The 24,000-nt window shown below is 39.0% G+C and overlaps 2 protein-coding genes across 2 annotated transcripts in view; one reads left to right on the plus strand and one right to left on the minus strand.

The window, feature by feature from the left end:
- Positions 1-161: 161 nt before the first annotated feature.
- On the minus strand, positions 162-8,306 carry ptgs2b (prostaglandin-endoperoxide synthase 2b). Its single transcript, XM_080032529.1, has 10 exons — positions 8,154-8,306; positions 7,532-7,648; positions 7,237-7,380; positions 6,311-6,454; positions 5,248-5,429; positions 5,048-5,131; positions 4,434-4,680; positions 3,299-3,585; positions 2,550-2,697; positions 162-1,305 (listed from the first exon to the last, which is right to left on the minus strand). The coding sequence occupies exons 1-10, from the start codon at positions 8,215-8,217 to the stop codon at positions 893-895; spliced, it is 1,830 nt and encodes a 609-aa protein (XP_079888655.1). The 5' UTR covers positions 8,218-8,306; the 3' UTR covers positions 162-892.
- Positions 8,307-9,842: 1,536 nt separating this feature from the next.
- Positions 9,843-24,000, plus strand: part of LOC307254083 (cytosolic phospholipase A2-like) — a 28,989-nt gene continuing 14,831 nt past the window's right edge. The window contains exons 1-10 of the mRNA XM_080032324.1: positions 9,843-10,229; positions 12,635-12,746; positions 14,708-14,789; positions 15,209-15,357; positions 16,042-16,155; positions 16,824-16,861; positions 17,806-17,950; positions 18,940-19,076; positions 20,137-20,359; positions 21,919-22,033. Coding sequence (XP_079888450.1) covers positions 12,726-12,746; positions 14,708-14,789; positions 15,209-15,357; positions 16,042-16,155; positions 16,824-16,861; positions 17,806-17,950; positions 18,940-19,076; positions 20,137-20,359; positions 21,919-22,033 — 1,024 coding nt within the window. The 5' untranslated portion in view covers positions 9,843-10,229; positions 12,635-12,725. The remainder of the gene's footprint in view (positions 10,230-12,634; positions 12,747-14,707; positions 14,790-15,208; positions 15,358-16,041; positions 16,156-16,823; positions 16,862-17,805; positions 17,951-18,939; positions 19,077-20,136; positions 20,360-21,918; positions 22,034-24,000) is intronic.

Genomic DNA, 24,000 nt, shown 5'->3' on the forward strand with positions numbered 1-24,000 from the left:
TGGTCAATGTGTAACCTTGAATCTTGATGTATTTTCTTTGTTTTTACGGTCTCTTAAATACAATTTCTTCTTTCTAATAAAGCAAAAGAATGCCCCAAAAATAACCTTTAAAAAAACGTGGACTGATTTCTGAGGATTTCTTGCGCTCCAGTTGATGGAAGCATTTATTAGTGTCAACATGGTAAAGTCAATAGGACATTGAGACAACAGCTTAACATGTTAAGCCCATGTAACAGACAGATATACTGTTTGGATAGAATGACAATGCAAATCCTATGTAACAGCAGTGCAGAATTTTCTTAAATGTCATTTCAGATGAATTACCCAAGCCAATACACAGACTACAATAGACAAAAATCAGTAGGACAATACTGAAAATAGGAATGTACTTTGAAAACTAGATCGAGAGTGTCAAGATCAGTTCACCAATAGAATGTACTACTATACCGCGTCACTGTATCGCTGTATGTAAAGTAGATCGCTAGGCTGAGAATCATACAATTAAATAAACAAGCATTTATGTTAACGAGCTCTACAATATAGTTAAAAAAATGTAAACTAATCTTCAAGTATCAAGTTGCAGTGACTGAGGTCATTACTGTAACAATAACTTATAATAATAATAATACAAATAATAATAATACAACATAGCAATAAACTTTCAATAAATAAACGTAACCACAGACTTTTGCTCTCGGAAAAAAAACAGACGCAAATATACTAAAATGACAAACTCAGAAATATCTGCATAGAACTTTCTCTCGTGTTCTAATATCATAAATACAATAAATACAAATATAAATAAATAAATAACTTGTATCGAAAAATTGCCCTAATAGTAAAAAAAAAAAAGAAAATCATTCATCAAAAAAAAATTTAACAATAAAATAAATTACAGCTCAGTAGACCTTTTTTTTAAAATGACAGTGGGGTTAATATCGTTGCCTCGTGATTCTGACGTGCTTGAATTGATGGTCTGGGAGCCAGAGTCTTTAACATCGGGCACGTGGAAGGACGCCAACGGACAGGGGCCCTTCACGTTATTGCACACCAGCCTTTGTAGCGACGCCGTGTTGACAATATCAAAACCGACGCTGCCTCCGAATGTGCTCGGTTTCCAGTATTCAGGTGAACAAATGGGATTTCCCATGAGGCCTTTAAGGGAGTAAGGGGCACCCATCTCCACCATGGTCTCCCCAAATATGGCATTGGGTCTGGGCTTCTCTACCAGCAGACCTGGGTACAGCTCCACAGCATCCACGTGTCCGTACATCTCCTCCAAGATGGCAGCCATTTCTTTCTCTCCTGAAAGACACAGAGGAGGGAATAGGTTTTAGTTTCAAGTCTTGTATTTTTTTTTTAAAGATTATCCTTTGGCATTTGCGAGCTTTATTGGATAGTACAGAGTTGAAATGGGGAGACAGAGAGAGGGGGGATGACATGCAGTAAAAGGTCCACGGGTCGGATTTGAACCTGCGACAAGGACTGGACTGCTGTTGATATACGTTTTTGTCTACTTCATACTGTATTAAATGATTTTTTATTGTGAGACTGGGAACTGGGAACTGTGCACTTAATTGCCCATCTTGGGATAAATAAAGTTTTTCTGATTCTGATTCTGTGTGGTAAGCGCTCTACCCATAACTAGTTTCAAGTCTGGCTTATCTCACTCGCCTCACCCAGCAGCTGCAAAAAGCTTGCTGCTACTCTAAACATGTTTCTCTGTGCTTTGACCGATTCCAATCCAGCGCACAGTAGATAGTAAATTCTCAAAATGAATTATCTTTAAAAAGGTGACATAGCGGATATATTTCTTTCCTAACACATCACTGGTAGTTCTTAATCAACATCAAAATCTCTTTTCTCAAATCTTAAATCTTGTCCTATGAAAGCAGGGAGGCCTCGGCGGTCTGTTTACATCTTGCTCTCCGCGGTGACAATCTGCTTATATTATCTCAAGATGAAATGGACATCTGGTTTCTTAAGAGTCACGGAAATAAATTCCTCACCTCCAAAGTTGCCTTGAGGACTACAGCAGAGCCCAAAAACTGATTGCTTTAATATTAAGAAATCTGTCACATAACTAACAAGCTTAAATCTTTAGTGTCTGCGAGTGTGTTTGTCAAGCGCATATTTAATTCCTGAATCCAGTCTCATCGAAAAATTGATAGTAATTTATGATATTTATAAATAGCTTTTTCTAGACACTCAAAGACCCCTTGAATGCTGAATAAATGCTATCAAAAATGCAAGAATCATCTATGCAACATTTTCTTTCGCTTCATGATTATATAAAGAAATCTTCACACCATTTTCAGTTGTCATTATTTTAATTTACAGCTGAAAAATAGTATGGACAATTTTTTTTTCTATCTATCTATCTATCTATCTATCTATCTATCTATCTATCTATCTATCTATCTATCAATCTATCAATCTATCAATCTATCAATCTATCAATCTATCAATCTATCAATCTATCAATCTATCTATCTATCTATCTATCCATCCATCCATCTTTTTTTTGTATGATCTTGACTCTGTCTCACCTGTCATGTCCTCAAATGAAGTATAGGGCTTCATGGAGAATCTTTTCCGGTATGCGTTCAGAGACTGGTAGCGCATCTTCCTGCTGTTTTCAATGGACTTAACGGACACGTACATGACGGGACCGGGAACATTTCGCCCACCAGCAACCTAAAAATAATGAAAGAAAGTCAGTAAATCAATCAGCTAAGGAGCAACAACAGTGGTATTCATTCAATTTCATTTAACCTTTATTTATAATCAATAATCTAATCATAATCTACAGAAAAATACTATGCCTCTACATGATGACATAATGTATATATTGGTGTTGGTTATATTTCAGTCTTTGAGAAATAAAGAACAATGTCCCAATTCTAAAAAAAACAATAATAAAAGAAAAGGTATAAATAAAAAAATATATAGGCCTACAGCTCTGGATAAATTAAGAGACCTGTTTTGATTTTCTTCAATCTTAATCTCTACATGACTTAATGGAAATGCTCTAAATGACGATATTTGGGGGGGGGGGGGGAATTTGGTAGAAATGTTGTTGGTAGTTTATAGAATAAAAACCAACTTGTTCATTCTACTCAAACATATGCCTATAAATAGTAAAACGAGTGACACTGAACATTTGGAGTGGTCTCTTAAATTTTTCCCTGAGCTGTACCTTATATATTTATAAAAAAAAAAAAATCTAAAATGCTTCTTCTATCAAATCAAAGATTTAAAAAAAAAAAAAAAAAAAAAAAAAAAAAAGGTGTCTTACCCTTCCGGCGATCTGGTTGGTGAATGACTCTACGAGGTTGCTGATTCCGTGCTCTGTGACTACGGACGTGTTGAAGACAAACTGTTGGTAGTTGTACTCCCGGTCTTCTATGTGGAAGGTGTCGGGCATGAGCGGGTGCCAGTGATAGAGGGTGTTGAACTCTGATGCGATGCGGTTTTGGTACTGGAAGCGCTGGTTGAAAAGCAGCTCCGGGTCGAATTTGAGTTTGAAGTTGTAACCGCTGAGGTGCTGCACGTAGTCCTCGATCACAATCTTAATGGTCTCGCCTGCAAGACAGATAGGAATAGATATAAATGTTAGATAAGGCAGGTATTGTAGTTGTGTAAAGTCCCATTTCTACATAACAATCTATCCATCTATCTATCTATCTATCTATCTATCTATCTATCTATCTATCTATCTATCTATCTATCTATCTATCTATCTATTGTATGGGATTTTTGACTAGTTTGATATGACTTGACTGTAATAGTGAAATAAACTGACATGATAAAAAAAATAAGCATTTCCTCTTTCTCTCATCTTTCAGTTAAGAGCTTGAATGCTTCGCTCTGGTAACAACAAGAAATTCAATAACTTCTTCTTTTCTGTAACTCACACTGACACTATATTAATATTATTTTCTGTTTCTGTTTTAACTTGTGACTTTTTTTTTCATTATCCACCCACCCATCTATCTATCTATCTATCTATCTATCTATCTATCTATCTATCTATCTATCTATCTATCTATCTATCTATCTATCTATCTATCTATCTATCTATCTATCTATCTATCTATCTATCTATCTATCTATCTATCTATCTATCTATCTATCTATCTATCTATCTATCTATCTATCTATCTATCTATCTATCTATCTATCTATCTATCCATCCATCCATCCATCCATCCATCCATCCATCCATCCATCCATCCATCCATCCATCCATCCATCCATCCATCCATCCATCCATCCATCCATCCATCCATCCATCCATCCATCCATCCATCCATCCATCCATCCATCCATCCATCCATCCATCCATCCATCCATCCATCCATCCATCCATCCATCCATCCATCCATCCATCCATCCATCCATCCATCCATCCATCCCTCACAAACACTCACCGATCAGAATGAGCCTGGTGGTCTGAAACAGCCTTTCGTCGGTCCAGTCTGGGTGGATCTCCTTCAGCACGTCACACACGCGGTTGTGTTCCCGCAGAAAGATGGTGGCGTACATCATCAGCCCGGGGACCAATCCGAAGGCTTCGTGGCCCACGGCGAACCGGTGAGAGTCCGGCACGTGGGGAGGGTAGTGCATCTCTGCCCCTACCTCCTTCACTGTCGGCGGGTACACCTCTCCATCCACAACCTAAATTTAAAAAAAAATCAAATCAGTTTTTATTTGTATAACCCAATAGTATGGGTTCAAAAGTATACTTAAATAGACAAATCAAATCAATCAAACCAGTTTTATTTCTATAGCCCAATATCACAAATAGACCTTTTGCCTCAGTGGGCTTTACATTCCATACAGTATGACACCCTTTGCCCTTGCACCCTTAGCTCAATTCACAAGGGAGTTAAGCAATAAGTGCATTCAACCATGTAGGTACAAACTCAGAACAGCAAGAATAGCAAGAATCACGCTAGTACATTCATTAACTTCACATAAGCCCAACTACTAAGTAACACATGTACAGTAGTGCAACATAGTCTAATGTTTTTCTTCCACATACCTGAAAATTGAGCTTTCCGTCCTTGAAGAGTCGTAGCTTGTGTTGTCTCTCCAGTGTTTCTCCATATATGTGGCCCAGGTCCACCTAACAAGCAGAAACACCACCATTAATACAATGCATTTTATATTATTAATTTTTTTTAATCTTTTTCACAAATCTTTTCTCCCTTGAAAAAAAAAATGGCTGTGCTTTCTTCTTACCCCATGTCCTTTGGCCAGGGTGAAAGCTGGTCCTTTCTTCATGTCAGACTTGAAGAACTGGTGTGTGAAATGCTGCGCGAAGAATGCAAACATCAGGCTAGTGCCCTGAGGGTCTGGGATGAACTTTCTCCTGAGCAGAAGCGTCTCGGCTAGTAGCTTAGCATCGGGTAGCTCCTTTTTACCTGGTGGAAGGGAAACACATTGGGAACGTTACATTATAGACATACAAGGCTGTGATACAGAACCAAGCTAAAGTGGACTGGCATAGAATGCATTAAAGTAGCTACGAGGAACTTTCTGTTTTTCTTGAATCTAGTTGCACCCTTGGACAAAAGCGGTAGTGTTTTTACAATGCCCAAGCACACTCTTTGGTCTACCTGCTGTAAATCATTTGCTCTGAGTTTAGCGGGGATTCAGACCCCAGGCAAAGGCAATAAGAACAAATATATAAAAACAGCATTCTTTGCACTGATGGTCTCGTGTGCTGTTACATGTCATTTATGATCATCAGAGGAAAAATTAGACTGTTTCATGTACATTTTAAAAGTTCCTCGTGGGTTAAACTTGATTGGAATGTGATGTATTACTTTTACATGTCGGAAAAGCTACAATCAACAATTATCCACTACAATACACGTCAGAGTTACATTCATATGTTTCTGAGACGTGTTAGATAGGTGTTAAATTGACTATGTAAAAAAATGGTTCCCAAGGTTCTGCATGCTGGGGCAGGTTTAGCGGCACATTTTGCAATCCGACAATCCAGCAGGAGGGGAAAATTACAGTGTGTGTGTGTGTGTGTGTGTGTGTGTGTGTGTGTGTGTGTGTGTGTGTGTGTGTGTGTAGGTGTGTGTAGGTGTGTGTGTGTCTGCCAGTGATGTAATGGGGCCAAACGAGTCTTGCTCAGTATGTAAGAATCTGAGAGAACAGGTTTTCCGAAGGCAGAGAAAGGAGACAGAGAGAAGAAAGAGAGAGAGAGACAGCGAGAGAGAGAGAGAAAGAGAGAGAGAGAGTGTGTGTGTGTGTGTGTGTGTGTGTGTGTGTGTGTGTTCACTTCACTCACCTACTACTCCCATTGGGGTTGGGCAGTCCTCTGACACTGGGGGCAGGGTGCGGGTATAATAGGAAAGGTTTGAATAGGCTTCCCAGCTCTTGTAATCATACTCCGCATTGTAAGTTGGAGGGCTATCAATCAAGTGGGATCGGGCTAAAGAGAGACAGAGAGAGGAAAAGTGTTTCATTATTAACAGTGTTGTGGGGAAAGGTAAGGCAAGTTTATAGCACAATTCAGACACAATTCAGGCCACTCAAAGTGCTAAAATACATCAAGCATATACACATTTAAAAAAGTGAAGAAAACAAACGTAGTAGTGAATTCCATATCAATAAACTTGAAGTTAAATGTTGTCAGTAGCCTGCTGGTAGTTTGACGACATTTATATTTGTGATTCAAGTCGTTTAATTAATTTTAAAGCCATAAAAGGAAACTAATTTTCTACTCCAATTGAACCCCTGGTTGACGAGCCCCAGATAATAAGAAAATGCAGATTTTTTTCCAACTAAAATGTGAAATTCCTTGTCATTTTAGTCCTCGTGAAAAGTCTAGAGGGGACTGTTATTACGGAGAGGAAGCTACTTTGAAAGCAAAAACGTATTACTTCACACTGGGAGAAGTTGAATTAAAGCAAAATCTTGTGTGGTTACTGGTTAACTAAAGCTACTTAGAAAAAGTTTAATTCAAACTACATTGTAAAAGATTATCAAATTGACAATGTAGCCTACATGTGTTGTGCAATTACAACAAAATATACCACCAAAAAGTCACACTCTAGCAAAATATGCCAGTTGTACACAAACACCTTCCAGCAACTACTTCTCAACAACTTGCTGTACAAATTATTTGAAGTGCTACAAATTTATAGGCCGCTATCCAACAATCCAATAAACCCAAGTACTAACAGTTGCCTTCAGCGGTAGACAGACACTTACACGTTAGCACATATCTCATGATGGCATCCCTTAGAAACGAGATGTTGTTGACGATGTTCCAGAATCCCTTGTAGTGCGTTAGCAGATAGTGGACCGTGTTGGGCGAAGGCTTCAACGTGATTTTGAGCCACGTGAGGAACTCAGCTGTTATATAGGGAGGAAAAAAAGTGACAAAAAAATGAATAACTAAATAACGCATGGCACCGCGAAAAATTGCAACAAAATGTCAGATTCCAACTCTTATGCATGTGTGTGTGTGTGTGTGTGTGTGTGTGCGCGCGCTATTCATACTTACGTGTAGTGCAGTTTTGTCCGTGGAATCCCGTGCGCGTGCAATCACACTCGTAGCTGTCAGGTACCATCGCCGTGCACACGCCTCTGTTCTGGCATGGATCTGCGCAACACGGGTTACCTGTGATAGATAGATAATGTTGAACGATTAGATAAAGTCACCTTACAACATAAATAGCCCTAAAAAAAATCTAAATATAGAATAGAATAGAATAGAATAGAATAGAATATATGTTGATTGCCATTTGCACAGGTATAGGACAGTACAGGTAAATTGGGTTTATTGTGCTTGTTCAAGAAAAACAATTATATATATCAAATAGAAGAGCATTATCAGAAAAAGAGTTTAAACGTACAAAATAAATAAAAGTAAGAATAAATAAGTTTTAGTAGCAGGCAGCAACGTGAAATAAAATATCACTGCAATCGGCCAAACAACGCCACATAACTCATTACTGATAAGTATAGGATATTTTGTAACATATAGTGTTGTAGGCTGAATTATACACCTGTACCAATTCATGTAATAAATAATACATAACTTTAGTGCAGCTAAAAAACGAACTTTAAATATTGCTAGCGTCCGTTTAAGCAGTTAGGTAGGACATTATGTTTCCTGTACTCACCCCCTTCGCAGACGAGAAATCCCAGTGCCAACAGAAAAAGCGAAAAAGTGAGTCTGATGTTCATATTCCAAAGACTTTGTCGGGTTCTCTTTTCTTCTTCGAGCCTTTCTCTCTCTCACACTCTCTCTCTCTCCTCTTGTGTGCTCTGTTCGCTCGGAGGCTGAGAGTTTTGAATAACTCCAACCTGGCCACCGCAGCACCTTTATAGGACCGTGGATGGGCGTCATCAAACACGTATGACCCCCCCCCCTACCCCCCCCCCCCCCTCCCAGAATCCGGATGCGACTGGATTTTCTTTTTCTGATTAAAGTTATCCGTTAGTAATACCTGAGGATTGAGGAATATTTTTTATTTCTCAACATCAATTTGGATTGTGTTTGCGGTTTCGACTTCTTGTTTTTTTGGCAGCGAACGGGAGCCATTACTGATGACCAGTGCGTACGCTTCACTGAACCCCACTTCCGTTTATTTCACGGAAGAATTTCTCAATTGGGGAAGTGTGATTGAAAACTAATGTTTCGACAAAGTGTCTAAAACAGTAGCCTACCGACTCTCATGTAGTTGAGTGTATTTGTTCCCATGCCCTTTGCAAGTTACATTTTATAATAGCTTTTCTTTTCTATTCTTTTTATTAATATTACTTTTTTATACATTTCATTTAATTTCTCTTAAATATATATTTAGTATACACATTCATGGTTTGTTTAACAGTATTAAATAAACACTTGAAGTAATATTAGATTTATGTAGCGCTTTACTTGTACTCAAAGCACTTATATAGCCTACTTAAAGTATATAATTGTCCCCTAATGTCTTAATTATATAGACTACAATTCCGTAAGCGACTGGCTGTGATTCAAGATAAGCATAATTTTATTCAACAAAATAATTCTGCAGCAGCCTATAAAACTTGTCAATGAGAAAACGTATAGAAATAAGAATATATCCATTATTTGTGCTATTTCATTATGAGAAATCACCTGCCTCCTTACCCTGTGTCAAACATAAGATAGTGAAATCTAGACTAAAATCATTAAATCCGCTTGAAAGGTTGCATGAAATCTATCGAGCCACTGGTACTGATAGTGTGTGCGCGCTGAAAGAAATGAAAGTGTCAATAAACATCCTAGGCTATGTTTTTACACCTTTACACCAGATTTTATTTTTTCAGTGCACACACACACACACACACACACACACACACACACACACACACACACACACTGTATACGGACATATTGTGAGGAGATAATCACTTATTTTGACAAAAAGTAATAAAAAAAAAGAAAAAAAATCCAGAATCGCTTATCCCACCTTTAAGTCTACAGAACTCCCTTTTGCCATTATTTATATGAATTGTTTCAAATGACAGTGCTCCCTTAAGACTAAGAGCAAAACTGCATACATTATATCTGTATTGTATTATAGTCTATCTTTGTCGAACCCAACTTGACCCTTATTACACGCGTACTGTAAATTTCCAGCATTGATGAGTGACCCCAAAACAGACATAGTTTAGTGATATAGTAAACGTTAAACGTCACCCCATTGCATGTGTCATGTTGTAAGTTGATTCACAAAAAAAGGGGGAAAAAAAATTCTGTTTATTCCTTGAGTACAGTCAGCGTTTACGCGCCCTCACGCGGACACCTAACCACACTGCTGCGCGCTTTGGATAGGTGGAGAGAGGAGATCAGGCAGTCGTCAGTCGATTGCACCGTCCCCGCTTTTTAGTCAAAATCTGACGTAAACGTAACTATTTCCGGTCTGTCCGTGCGTCTTTTAACCCATACTCTAAACGGAAAGTTATTTTTATCGTCTGAGTGTTTGTTTAGGGGACTTTTCTCGCAAATTCTTCCTCTGATTGACACCCTCCACTGCCTCCAGACTGCCTTCGATCAATCTGTTTGACTACTGCCGGGTTTCCTACTCCCTCCCTGGGCTACATCTGCCCCGAAGGAGCGAGCGCCTCCTCTTTTCAAACTAGCTGCAGAAAACTTTTGAGCGATTTTATTTCTGGATCAGCATGAAGTATTTTTCAGGATTTGTAAGTTGATAGTGCTCCCTCCACTTACGGTATGTCCACATCTCGCTTTTTAATATTTTTTCATCAATGAGATTTATGTTCAAATACGATTGTGTGTATGAATTATGAGGTCAGTGTCAGTAGCTGCTGCTGCTTCCATCGGTGGGTTAAGTAGCGAACAAACTTATGGCTATAGACTTCTTTTACGCAACAAGGAAACTGAAAAAAAAAATGCTTTTGCCACCACTTAAAGACCGACTATACATCGTTTATCAAACTAAATACGACAGATGAAAGCGACACAGATGCAGTTAGTTGGTCTAAGAGAAGAGAGCAACGTTGTCAAGATGTTAAATATGTTTAATTCATCATTAAACTTGATAATCTGAAGCTAAAAGGTGTATTAAGAGTTATGTTTACATCATTGCCTTACCCTGTCTGAGGCAATAGTATATAATTCTACATATATGTTTTTAAATTACGTTTTTTTTATCGTATGGATCGTTTATGGATTATTTTATTGACTGACACCTTTTAGTGATGTTAAACGTCTTTCTATTTAGTTGATCTTTGGGGGAAAATGCCCTGCTTTCTTTGCAATACTAAGCACTTTATGTTACTGCTCTATTTGATCTTATGTATTTACTATTATTGCCACGCCTACGTTCATTTTATAACTATTTTAAAACATGTTAAGCCTGTGATGCGTGCACGTTTATCATTATAAATCACGTTGAGCTGTGGTGCTTATGTGAAAGGTGCTATACAAACAAGAGGTTATTCTTATTATATTATCATTGCACGTTGTGTCAGGCCACCTCCGATGTGACCTTGCTCTTATAAATCTGGCCAAACCTGTTCTAAGTGGCCTAATGGAACCAGCCCTTTAACCCAGATATGAAAAGAAACTATTATGACATTGTCCCCCCTATTCATAACGTCATTCATCAAAAAACACCACCATTGCATTCATGACACCTTTTTGACTTCCTATTTGTTGCGTAAGATTTACCTTTTTAGTTTATACAATGACCATAGAAACTTGTTTAAGTAGAGTACGCCATGTTAGTTGTTTATTTTAATATGTCCTTTGTTTGTGTTCACTTTTTCAGTTGTGTGTTGGTGTTCCTTCTATAAAAAAATATCCCCAAATAATACACCAAATGACAATGTTGTCAACTAGTTGTACTGTAGAAAAAAGTACAATATTGGTCTTAAAAATGTAGTGGAGTAGAAGTTTAAGTAGCAATACATGGAAATACTGAAGTAAAAGTATCTGAAATTGTACTTTAGTAAATGTATCATGGGGAACAAGACTATACACAGATAAGAATTGAATGATGACTTTTCATGCTATTCATAGAGGTAGCAGCTATCCTTATCTTTGAATCTCATGCAGGACTACACTTGCACAGCAGACAGGAGCATTTTTTAAACCTATAATTACTGCAACTAATTTGCATAATGGTCTGCTCTGTGTGTGTTCCTTTTACATTTTGTGTTCTGGTATGAACATTTTAGTGCCATTTCTGCTGGTTGGCACACACACACACACACACACACACACACACACACACACACACACACACACACACATACTTAGAAACACACACACACACTTAAAACCACACACACACACACACACACACACACACACACACACACACACACACACACACACACACACACACACACACACACACACACACACACACACACACACACACAGAGCAGCCTGAGTGCACCCATTGGCTGCAGAACAAGGGCAGCAGAGTGGGTTGGCACTTTTCAATAGTTTTTTGGAACATTAATTCAAGCTACGTGAGGAGTGCAGTGAACACACAGACGCTCTACGTGCTGCTCAGCTCCGCTCGGTAATGACACGCTTTGGTGAACAGCTGAGAAAAGGCTCGCTGACCTTGATATGCTATCAACAAACACACATTTATACACACACACATTTATACACACACACACACACACACACACAGTCGCGCACACACACACACACCACACAATCGCACGCACACACACTCACACACACACACACACAAAAACATACACAGTCGCACACACACAGGCACAGACACACTCACTCATTCACGCACGCACTCACTCACTCACCTACTCACTCACTCACTCACTCACTCACTCACTCACTCACTCACTCACTCACTCACTCACTCACTCACTCACTCACTCACTCACTCACTCACTCACTCACACACACACATATCTCTGTTCAACCATTGTATGAAGAAAGTGAAAGCCAATGTTGCTGAAAATAATGATTTCATGACACCACTTCTTCTGCAATTGCACACACACACACACACACACACACACACACACGCACAAACAAACAAACAAACAAACAAACAAACAAACAAACAAACAAACAAACAAACCATCATTAGCACTGATAATTATTAAACTTTTTATTTCAATCATCCAGGTTCCAAATGCTCCAGTTTTTGACAGAGATGTTCTCCTGAGTTTAAGTTCTCTGACGAAAGCTTTTTCCCAAGAATCACCGACCAGCTGACATGATGAATAACAATATAATTGTGAGTATCGCCGAAAGGTATTATTTACCCCTGTATGTACAGTAGGCCTACTGTAAAAACAAGACATGTTTAAACAAAAACGATTGCAATTCCAGTGAATTCAATCATCATTGCACAAATCATACCATGGCAAGTTATAGCTTATTCATTCTTCCACGGTACAATATCATGATTTTCCCTGTTATTATTACTCCAAAGCAGAAAAAAAAACTTTACGCAAATATTGTAGCATACATTTGAGCAACAAGGGGGCTAGTGTAGTGTCCCTCATGAATTTTCCAACATTGAATATTAACAGAAGTTGAGATTTCTCATACAATACTTCTGCAATGACGGTGGCCTTTAAGGCAGACACAGAGAACAACACAGCAATAAAACACATAGTAACTCCTGTTATAAACACAGAACAGGTTTCAGTAATGGATATCTATGAAGGACAAAGAGGGAAGTTACAGAGAAAATGAGCTCCAAAAATGCCTCTATTGTTACTAATGTTTTGCATATTTTTCAACATTGGAGATCGGACACATTCATAAACTTGGCAAAGCAATTTAACACAGGGGCATAAAATACATCAAGATTAGACATTAGAAATTGCATTTAAGAGACGGTAAAAACAAAGAAAATACACCAAGATTCAAGATTGGACATTACACATTTAGACAGCGATGTGGAATGGCTGCAATGAAAATGACCTGTCTGACGATATAGTTATTTTCTATATAGTCTATTTAACTTGATTACTCTTTCATCGTTTCAAACTAATTTAAACATATTGGGGAATCTGGAATCACAAAACCAGATAGAATGTATTTGGAGGCACTTTAAATGTAGAACGAGGTACCGATTCAATACCTACTTTGGTTCCTTCTGGTACTGTGGGGGAAAAAAACAGAACAAGGAAGAAATAATTGGATATTTTAGCGGAAAGGATTAAAAACATATTTTATAATCCAATTGTTTTTGTAAATGCTGGTGGTGACCTACTTGGAACAGTATTCAGGAACAACCCTTAAGTTTGAGAAAAATATACCCTGCGTTCCAAATCACATACTCTTTCTTTTTACTACACTACATTTTAAAGTACAGAAGAGTTTTTGGACCACAGGAGAGAAAAAAAAATCAGATAAGGAAGATTTTTTTTTCATTATGTCGAGAAATGTCAAGAATAAAGATGAATACTCCAAAATGCTATTGGAGTTAGTGGGGCGTTTATGTATTTTCAGCATACTACAATTGAAGTGCATGTATTGGGACATCCTAAATCTTTTTCTGGCATACTAAATAGTAGGGAAGTATGGGGATTGGAACGCAGGGATAGTGTAAAAAAACACCTCTGATGTGCAGTGGATTGTGAGTCAGAATCGCCCAAAAAGCATGAAGAAGCTGATTTCTACACTAAAAGTTATGACTGGATGTAGTAGGTAGGGCATCCAGGTATTTCTCAGCATGTTACATCCGACCACATGTAATTGGGACATCCTAAATATCTTGCTTCCATACTAAATAGGCGTGTTTGAGTGACCTCCAAAAAAGTGCTAGGCTATATAAGTCCTATTAATTCTTCTTCTTATTAAATAGCAGGGAAGTATTTATTTATTAGTTTAATTGAAGGACATTGCACACTAATAAACAGACAAACTGTATGTGAGCCACAGTTAGCTTAAGAGGCTAGTTTGCATCCATTGTCCCATGCCACATATTAAAAAGGCAACCCTAAAATTACAAAAAATAAAATGCATGTACAAACAAAGATTAAAAAACATCATAGTCGACTCAGAAAATACAGTAACACATAGTACGAACAAATTGACAGACAAGAGCAAACAACAGTATAGGGGTTGGAACTCAGCCATTGACATTCTTAGAGACATGAACTTACAGTGAACTTGTCTGCAACACATTATTTTTCCCACGAGGAAATGCAACAAAACGGAAACTGAATGAATGTTGTTTTGCAGGTGGAACAGCAGTTTTCTCACAGATTCACCGTGACAGTGGTGCGAGCTGAGAATGTCACCAAGGGCGCCCTGGGGGACCTGTGTAAGTCTACAGGGGTCATTTAAAAACCGTATACAATTATAAACATGGGGTTATGGTAAATAGGGGGGACGCTTTGACTTTGGGATTCTTGTGTGTGTTTATGTGTGGGTGTGTGTGTTTGTGTGTGTGTGTATGTACGAGTGTGTTTGTGTGTGTGTACGTGTGTGTGTGTGTGTGTCTGTGTGTGTTTTTGTTTGTTTGTGCGTGGGCATGCTTCTGTGTGTGTGTGTTTGTGCGTGTACTGTACGTGCTTCTGTGTGTGTGCATGTTGATATGCGTTTATGTGTTTATGTGTGTGTGTGTGTTTTTGCGGGTGTGTGCATGTGTGTGTGTATGCGTGTTTATATGCATTTCTGTGATTATGTGTGTGTGATAATGTATGTGTGTGTGTGTGTATGTGTGCATGTGTGTGTGTGCAGTGGACACCCCAGACCCCTATGTGGAGCTGTTCATCCCCATGGCCCCAGAAAGCAGGAAGAAGACGAAGCACATAGACAACAACATCAACCCGAAATGGAACGAGACCTTTTCATTCATCTTAGATCCCAACGCACAGAATGTCCTCGAGGTTAGAACCGTAATGTTATTGTATGAGGGGCCGTTTGTTTAGGCAATATATCAAGAAAGGGATGCAAATACTCACTATGAAATCGCACACACATACTTAAAAACGTGCAAATTATCACTCAAAACCTTGCGCACACACTCACACATACAGATGCATGCACACACACACACACACACACACACACACACACACACACACACACACACACACACACACACACACACACACACACAATAATAGCATGCACATACTTCACTTTCGCAACGCACACACACACATGCACATTGTCACTTAAGCGCCACACACGCACACACACACACACACACACACACACACACACACACACACACACACACACACAATAATAGCATGCACGCACTCCACTTTCGCCTCGCACACACACATAAAAAGCATGCACAAACTCACTTCATAATATTGGCTAGCAAATTATACTTACAAGCATTGATGCACTGTGGCATACACGTACATACAGACAATTTTCCATTTTGAAAAGTTAGCCACTTTAACATATTATGAGGAAAAAATACCAGACCTTCATCATAGAAACTAGTTCAATAACACAGTACAGGAGTTCAATATAAAAATGTGCATTGATCACATTGCTTAACAACTTGGTTATGAAAAGTGTTTAACCATTACATCGCCGGTGTGTATTCTGCTCAGTTGACATTAATGGACGCCAACTACGTGATGGATGAGACCCTGGGGACCGCCTCTTATGACATCACTAAGCTCAGGGTCGGACAGAAGAAGACCGAGTCCTTCCTCATAGGCAAAGTAAGCCTAGTCATACACACTCTACCTGTTGTGTGAAATATTGCATATTGTATTACAGTACCTTATTGTTAGTATGATACTACCAATGTTACTACTGTGTTACGTTCTTTAAGAGACATTATAACAACAGGCACGGTCTCATTTTCTCCCCACAGTTGTTTCGTGTGTTTTGTATTGCATTGGCAAAGTAAGGCTGTCATTCACACTCTACCGTGTCAAGTGTTGGTTGTTATACAAGTTATACTGTATATTGCAGGCCAGGCAAGCATAGTTGAAACTTACAGGCGAAAAGTTTCAAATTCTGGTTCAGTAAGTGATATGGTCCATATTTAAGCTAACTTCCTGTCAGTGACTGTATGAATAAAGAGCGATTTAACTCGTATATTAACAAAAACAATATCACTTACTTCTCCTTTAAGACCCCACAGTTAAATAATGAACTGCATTTTCCATTTTTAATACAATTGTATATTGCCTAAAGGTGGTTAATAATAACTGACTATTCAAACGATATAAGTCTAAAAAGGTATACCATGAGTACTTGCATTTATATTTAAATGATGCAATTAACAATTTTTTGTTTGTTTTCTTGTTGACATAATAACTAGCCACTAACCACTGCTCACTTAATGGACAATAACTTCATATTTGTATTGTGTTTTTCACAGGCAACCAAAGTATTCTTAGAGATGTCTTTGGAGATCTGGTATGTATTACTTTCAACTTCGAAAATTATCCAAAAAATGTCATCTTAGTTTTGTCGAAATAATAATGCCTCTTTCAATTCTGTTTGTGGTCCACCCTTATATGGGAGCGACCATACCATTACGGTTCTAAAAAGAATGACGTCTAGTGTACAATTTCGTCACAAGAATTCTAGTATACATATCAATTCTCCCAGACAGTGCAAACTAAAATTAGAAGCCAGGGGTAGCATGACTCAGGGAATTGTGCAAGCTTAAATATACAGTTTCGATGCACCACTGTTCCTTTTGCATCACCGTATAGGAAGTGAGTGGGAGGATTTGGAAAATGCCATACATGCTTTAGGGGTTTGTAATTATCAGTTGTAAATGGTGGGAGGCCATGCGTGTAGATGTATGTTTTGCATCAGACCACACACAGAGAGACAGACACATAGACTCATAGACACACACACACACACACACACACAGACACACACACACACACACACACACGCACACGCACAGACGTTATCCAACCTAAAGATCAGTTGCTTCATCGTCTATAGTAACATGAGTATGAGTAATCGTCTGCTACAATGGAGTAGTAGGGCCACGTAGAGGAAAGAAACATTACAAGAATATAGTCTTACAATTATGAGAATAAAGTCATCAACTTACAAGACAAAAAAATAATATATATATATATAAAAAAAATCCCGCTAACCTACAAAACGATGGTGAGAGCAACACAGCTATCTATGATAACATGGTGCTGATAGGCCAAAAGATTAAGCATTTCCTTATTTTTTTAATAAAATAAACAAATCAATTCTTGTAACTTATTTACTTTTTTTTAATGCAACTAGTTCTTCATTGTAGTGATCCCCACTGTCGTCAATTTTTTTAATTAATTACATTTTATTTTTGAAAAATCCTCATTCATCATTTTCCTTTGTGTCTCCAGCACCAAGTTAGACCTGCGGTTTAGCCTTGCTCTGTGTGATAAGGAGAAGCATTTCAGATCAACCCGACGAGAGAGAGTCATGCTGGGCATCAAGAAGCTGCTGGACATGGACAAACCTCGCTTCCTCCCCAGCTCTCCAGACGAGGTGGGAACCTAAGACACACACTACATTACAAACTGCACCTTTTTTCCTTTCTTTCTTTTTTCTTTCTCAGTTTACAGTGACATTTTAACTTTTCCCACACATTCTGAAGCAAACTATTCTTTAATCCCTACAAAGCTCACAAACTTCTGCTCCAGGGGGCTGTGAGCTAAGCCAAGTTTCTGCTGTGGTTTTTGGCCTGTCGCCCTTAGGTGTGTGTGTCTGCGTGTGTGCGTGTGTGTGTGTGTGTGTGTGTGTGTGTGTGTGTGTGTGTGTGTGTGTGTTGTGTGTGTGTGTGGGGCTCTAATCTCCAGCCAGGCCTGCTCTTGCCTTCAACATGTGCCGGGAAGCGACCACAGCAATGAGATAACCAGCTTCTGCTTTCCACTACTATGCTACAACTAACATCCCTTAACTCCCTATTGGGGGGGGGGGGGGGGGGGGCTCTCGTGGAAAAAATAAGTCTGTCATAATACTCAGGGCTACACTTCAGGGCTGAGTCAATAGTACTGTAATTGCAGAGTGCAGAAAAGGAAGCTAATGTTGCGAACACACTGCGAAAATTATGTAATAAGTGAAAATCCGAAAGGCAATTTTTTTTTTCAAAGCCATGATGCAACCGGCAATGACATCCTCGCTGTTAAAGAGGCGGTTACTCAACCTGAGAGAATGAGTGAAAAGAATGAATGTGAGACTCACATACTTAAAGCTGTGTAGCATGTAATTATGTGATTATCCAATGCCTTTGTACTGTTCTGATAATGACTCTCTCCTTGTGTGTGTGTGTGTGTGTGTGTGTGTGTGTGTGTGTGTGTGTGTGTGTGTGTGTGTGTGCTTGTGTGTGTGTGTGTGTGTGTCTATGTGTATGTGCGTGTGTGTGTGTTTGTGTGTGCGTGTGAGGGTGTGTGCATATGCGTATATGTGTGCTTGTATGTGTGTGTCTGTTTGCATGCGTGTGCGTGCGTGCGTGCATGTGTGTGTGTGTGTTCCAGGTCCCTGTGATAGCCATAGCGGGTTCTGGAGGAGGGTTCCGTGCGATGGTTGGGTTCTCCGGTGTGATGAAAGCGCTGATAGAGTCGGGCGTTCTGGATTGCGCCACGTACATCGCCGGCCTTTCCGGTTCCACGTGGTACGGCCATTATTTCTAAGATCTCTCTTTCTCTCTCTCTCTCTCTCTCTCATTCTCTCTCCCTCCCTCCCTCTCTCTCTCTCTCTCTCTCTCTCTCTCTCTCTCTCTCTAATATTTAAAGGTTCCTCCAGTTTTTTCTCATGTAGGCCTTTCACACCAAAATGAACCAAGAGTCAGTTCCAGGCTGGTGTTGGGGTCAGTTCAAAACTGGTTACAGCCTTATCCCAGTTATGAACCGGTTGGTTTCACATCGACCGGAGACAGCCATGGAGCCGGCAAGAGAGCAACGTCATGACGTCACTGTAAACGTGTGTGTACGTCACCCGACGCCGCTGCTCTTGTGGCTAACGCTAAAGCTACCGCTAGCTTTAAGCACAACAACAGCGGCGAATACGTCTTATTTTTACACTTGTTGGCTCTCGCTTTGCTTTCTTAAGCAAACAGGACCCATACAGCGTATTCTCGCCGGTCAATTTGATCGCTACGTTCGGTAATTATGTTATGTTTACGTCTCGTAGTAGCGGTGTTTTTAAATATGGCGGGCATGAGGTTTGAGTTGCTCTGGTTGGTCAGGATAATCCCTCCCCCAGCCGTTCGCGCAAGCAGTTCTTATCAAACCCTGCTCAATCCTGGGGTATGAGTTCCCCCGGTTTTTACGGCCCGGAGCAGGCTCTCTGGCGGTGTGAAACCAAAACACTGGCTCTAACTCCGAACAAGCCCAGAACTAGCGCCGATTTTGCGGCGGTGTGAAAGGCCTAATGGTTGCCCTAATACTCCCCTTCTCTCTCTCTTTCATGTAATTATGTGATTATCCATGCCTTTGTATTGTTATGATAATGACTTTCTCCTTTGGTGTGTGTGTGTGTGTGTGCGTGTGTGCATGTGCATGCGTGTGCGTGTGTGTGTGTGTGTGCATGTGCATGCGTGTGCGTGTGTGTGTGTGTGTGTGTGTGTGCATTCCTGTGTGTGTGTGTGTGCATGCGTTCCTGTGTGTATGTGTGTGTGTGTGTGTGTGTGTGTGTGTGTGTGTGTTTGTGTGTGTTTGTGTGTCTGTTTATAGGTACATGTCCAGTCTCTACTCCCACCCAGACTTCCCAGGTAAAGGCCCAAAAGAGATCAACCAGGAGCTGATGAACAGAGTGAGCGGTAACCCTCTCCGGCTGCTCATGCCCCAGCACATCACCAGCTACATCCAGGCTCTGTGGAGCAAGAAGGCAGGAGGCCAGCCCGTCACCTTCACCGATATCTTCGGGATGCTCATAGGAGAAACGCTCATACCCGCGGTAAGGAGTTCGGTTGCATACGTTTGTTTAAATTATTTTTTTTATTTTTTTTTTTTTTAAGATCTATTTTTTTATTTTTTCAAGCTTTATTAGATAGTACAGAGTTGAAATGGGGAGACAGAGAGAGAGAGAGAGAGAGAGAGAGAGAGAGAGAGAGAGGGGGGATGACCTGCAGTAAAGGTCAATGGGTCGGATTTGAACCCGCAACAACTGCAATAAAGGCCGGAGCCAATATGGTACGCGCTCTATCCACTATGCCAACCAGAGCGCCCCGGATTTTTTTTTTTACAAGAAAAAAAACACACAACTGATAAGTGAACACACAAACAAAAGACAAAATAAGAAAAACAACTAACATGGCGTACTCTACTTAACAGGTTTTTCTAAAGACATTGTTTAAACTAAAGGTTGTTGGTTGTATTAGTTTTGATGCGATTCCCTATTTCTCTGTTGCCCTAATGCACTAAAGTAAAAAAAATATATATATATTATTAATAATAATCATTCACAAATCAAAGATCATCTATATCAGGGGTTCTCAAACTTTTGATAGCTGAGAGCCAATTTAGGAACCCAACATTGGACCGAGGGCCGCCGAAGGAAAAAAAATTATAAAACTGAAATAATTTCAATGGCCAGCGTCTTTGAGGTTCGAACACTTCATTTTGTGCATTTTGGTAAATTTTTATGCAGTAATTTGTGTCTTCTGTATTTATTTATGGTGGAAATGTTAAGGAAAAGACAACTCGCTCCCATTGACACACATCTAATGGAATATAAATCAAGGCACTGAGGCATTCTGTATTGCATTCAAATATTTATTCTACTCTATTGTTCAAAACTTTCTACACATTGAAAACGTATCACCTTTTGGAGTGTTTTTTTGTAGGACTCACTACTCATGATGCAGCAGCAGTGTTGACTATTATGAAGCTATACATTGGAAATAAACAGGGTGGGCTATCAGCAGTCAACTAGGCAGATAGTTCCATGGCTATCAGCAGCTAGCTAACGTTAGTTCGTTAGCTAAACTTTAGGCAAAAGAGTTAGAAACCAGATAATGTTAGCATCCATCCTTAGACACTTGACCTAATCTAATTCACCTTGAATGTGAGGAAGTGCATCGTATTGGGCTTGACAAGCTCACTATCTAACAACTTACATTGGGACCACTACACTGCCTGCTGCACTGCGGGAGGCTGACCAGCCGTCTGCAACGAGAGGCAGAGGCCAGCCGAACTTCGCAAGTTTAATAAGTGGGGAATGAATACAAACAATTAGGAGGGATATTTAAGTGTTTCGACCCCTGTACTGTTTTTACTGTTATGGGGGACGCATCCCCTCCGTGCGTTTCAATTAAAAAAAAAAAAAAAAAATTATAATTTTTTTTTTTTTTTTTTTTTTTTTTAATAATTCATAATTCAATGCGGGCCGCGGGCCGCCAGATATGCTTCCGCGGGCCGCCATTGGCCCGCGGGCCGCACTTTGAGAACCACTGATCTATATTATCTAATAAAAATGCCAAATAAATAATAATAATTTTTTTTTCTTGCTAACAGAGGATGGACAACAAGCTGAGCAGTATCCAGGAGAAAATTGACCAGGGCCAGAGTCCCCTCCCTCTCTTCACATGTCTGCACGTCAAACCGGACGTTTCTGAACTCATGTTTGCTGGTAAATATATATATATACTGTTTATCGTTAGCCTCATAGCATAATTGCCTGAATCGTATTTACTCTACTCTACTTTTACTCTACATCTACTTTCTAAGGGTTATAGAGTAGTGTAAAGTAGATGTAGAGTAGAGTAGAGTAAATATGATTTAGGCAATTATGCTGTGAGACTAACGATATACAGGCCAAGAAAAAATTGAGAGACCAGTCTGGATTTTTCTTAAATCTTTATCTCTACATTACTTATTGAAATAGCTCTAAATGACAATATTTTGTTTGTGAATTTGTTAGAAATGTTGTCAGTAGTTTATTATATTATAAAATCAAAAATGTTCATTCTACTCAAACATATGCCTCTAAAAAGTAAAACAAGAGACACTGAACATTTGGAGTGGTCTCTTAATTTTTTCCAGAGCTGTTTATGAAATGAATATATTATATTCAACTTATAAACATAATTTTGCGAGTATGTGCATGCGCCTTTTATGTTAAATTGTGTGTTGCATGTAGCCCATGTTTATTTATTTAATACAGGGACAGTGCATATTATCAAACATTTATGTCAATATGCCAGAATTAGCCAGAAGGCTATTTTTCATCTGCAGTCCCTAGACCGATGGTAAAAGTCACCCTAAAAGAAAATGTCCGTCCGAAAACAATTTTGCATATGCAATGAGTACCTAGAGATGACCCGATCAGTGTTGCCACATGCAAAATAACTACGCGGCATTCATTTCCTTAGAATACACACAGCTATGCCTCCACACACACACACACACACACACACACACACACACACACACACACACACACACACACACACACACACACACACACACACACAAAGAGGAGGTGTCATGACGTGGCATTCTCTCTTCTAATGACAAACAGCAACTGTTCACTATCAAGGAACTGACTAGCAGAGTGCACAGGGTCACGCTAGACTCTGGGTTAGTGAGATAGCGAAAAAAATACTTCCTCATTTTTTTAATAGCCTGCACAGCAACATCTAAGCTACTATTCGCTTCAATGGAGCAGAGCATTTGAATAGAGAATGCAAGAAAGGCTCAATCTTTATTTCATTTTTTTTTTACAACATGTAAATGCCCTAAGTTTTTACATAACAGGTTTTGGATACATCTTTTATTTTATATATAAATCAAAAAATACTATGTGCAAGTCTTTTACATTTTCCAGGCATGTTTTTAAAGAACAAAATGTATCAAGAATTGGAGGATTAACACACTATAATTAACTAATCTTTCTTGTTATAACCTTCAGATTAGTGCTAAGAATGATCATGGAAAGTTTAGTTGATGTCAGTGCTTTAGAAGTTGAGACAAAAATGGCTGTTTAAAGATGGTTGTATAGAAGAAATATACAGAGGCAAACAGACCAGGTTTAGTCAAATAAACAACTTAATGTAGATTTTGGAATTTTTATTTATACTTGTATGAAAGAAGACATGTTATGGAAGATAAATAGACAAAAATCTCCAAAATTGACCAGTGCTTGAAAAGAACAATGTTTTTGCCTTCAGTGTCACTTTATAGGACAACAAAGAGCTATTTAAACTGTCTGTTACATCTCATTTTTATATGATTAATATAACAGTAAATTATTTGCAGAATCACACTTAGGGAGAGATAGTATGAAACATATAGCTCTGGATAGAATTAAGAGACCACTCCAAATGTTCAGTGTCTCTCTTTTTACTATAGGCATTATGTTTGAGTAGAATGAACATTTAGATTTTTTAAATGCAAGCTACCGACAACATTTCTACCAAATTCTAATAAATTTTTTGTGCCATTAGGAGCATTTTTCAATAAGTAATGTAGAGATGAAGATTTAGGAAAAATCCAGACTGGTCTCTTAATTTTTTCCGGGGCTGTAGTATGTAACATATTTCCCACACATTAATGAGAATTCTTCTTCTGGGTATGTCTGGTTCATATGATGCAAAT

This window comes from Ammodytes marinus (genome assembly GCF_949987685.1).
Source record: "Ammodytes marinus genome assembly, chromosome: 8".
Classification (NCBI taxonomy): domain Eukaryota; kingdom Metazoa; phylum Chordata; class Actinopteri; order Uranoscopiformes; family Ammodytidae; genus Ammodytes; species Ammodytes marinus.

What these genes read in the sequence shown, in the direction of transcription:
- ptgs2b (XM_080032529.1), bottom strand. Translation starts at nt 8,217, where the DNA reads ATGAACATCAGACTCACTTTTTCGCTTTTTCTGTTGGCACTGGGATTT. An exon ending in CATGAGATATGTGCTAACGT is followed by an intron (nt 6,455 to 7,236) that starts GTAAGTGTCTGT and finishes GTCTCTCTTTAG; the next exon opens with CCCGATCCCACTTGATTGAT. An exon ending in CACCAGGCTCATTCTGATCG is followed by an intron (nt 3,586 to 4,433) that starts GTGAGTGTTTGT and finishes TCTGTCTTGCAG; the next exon opens with GCGAGACCATTAAGATTGTG.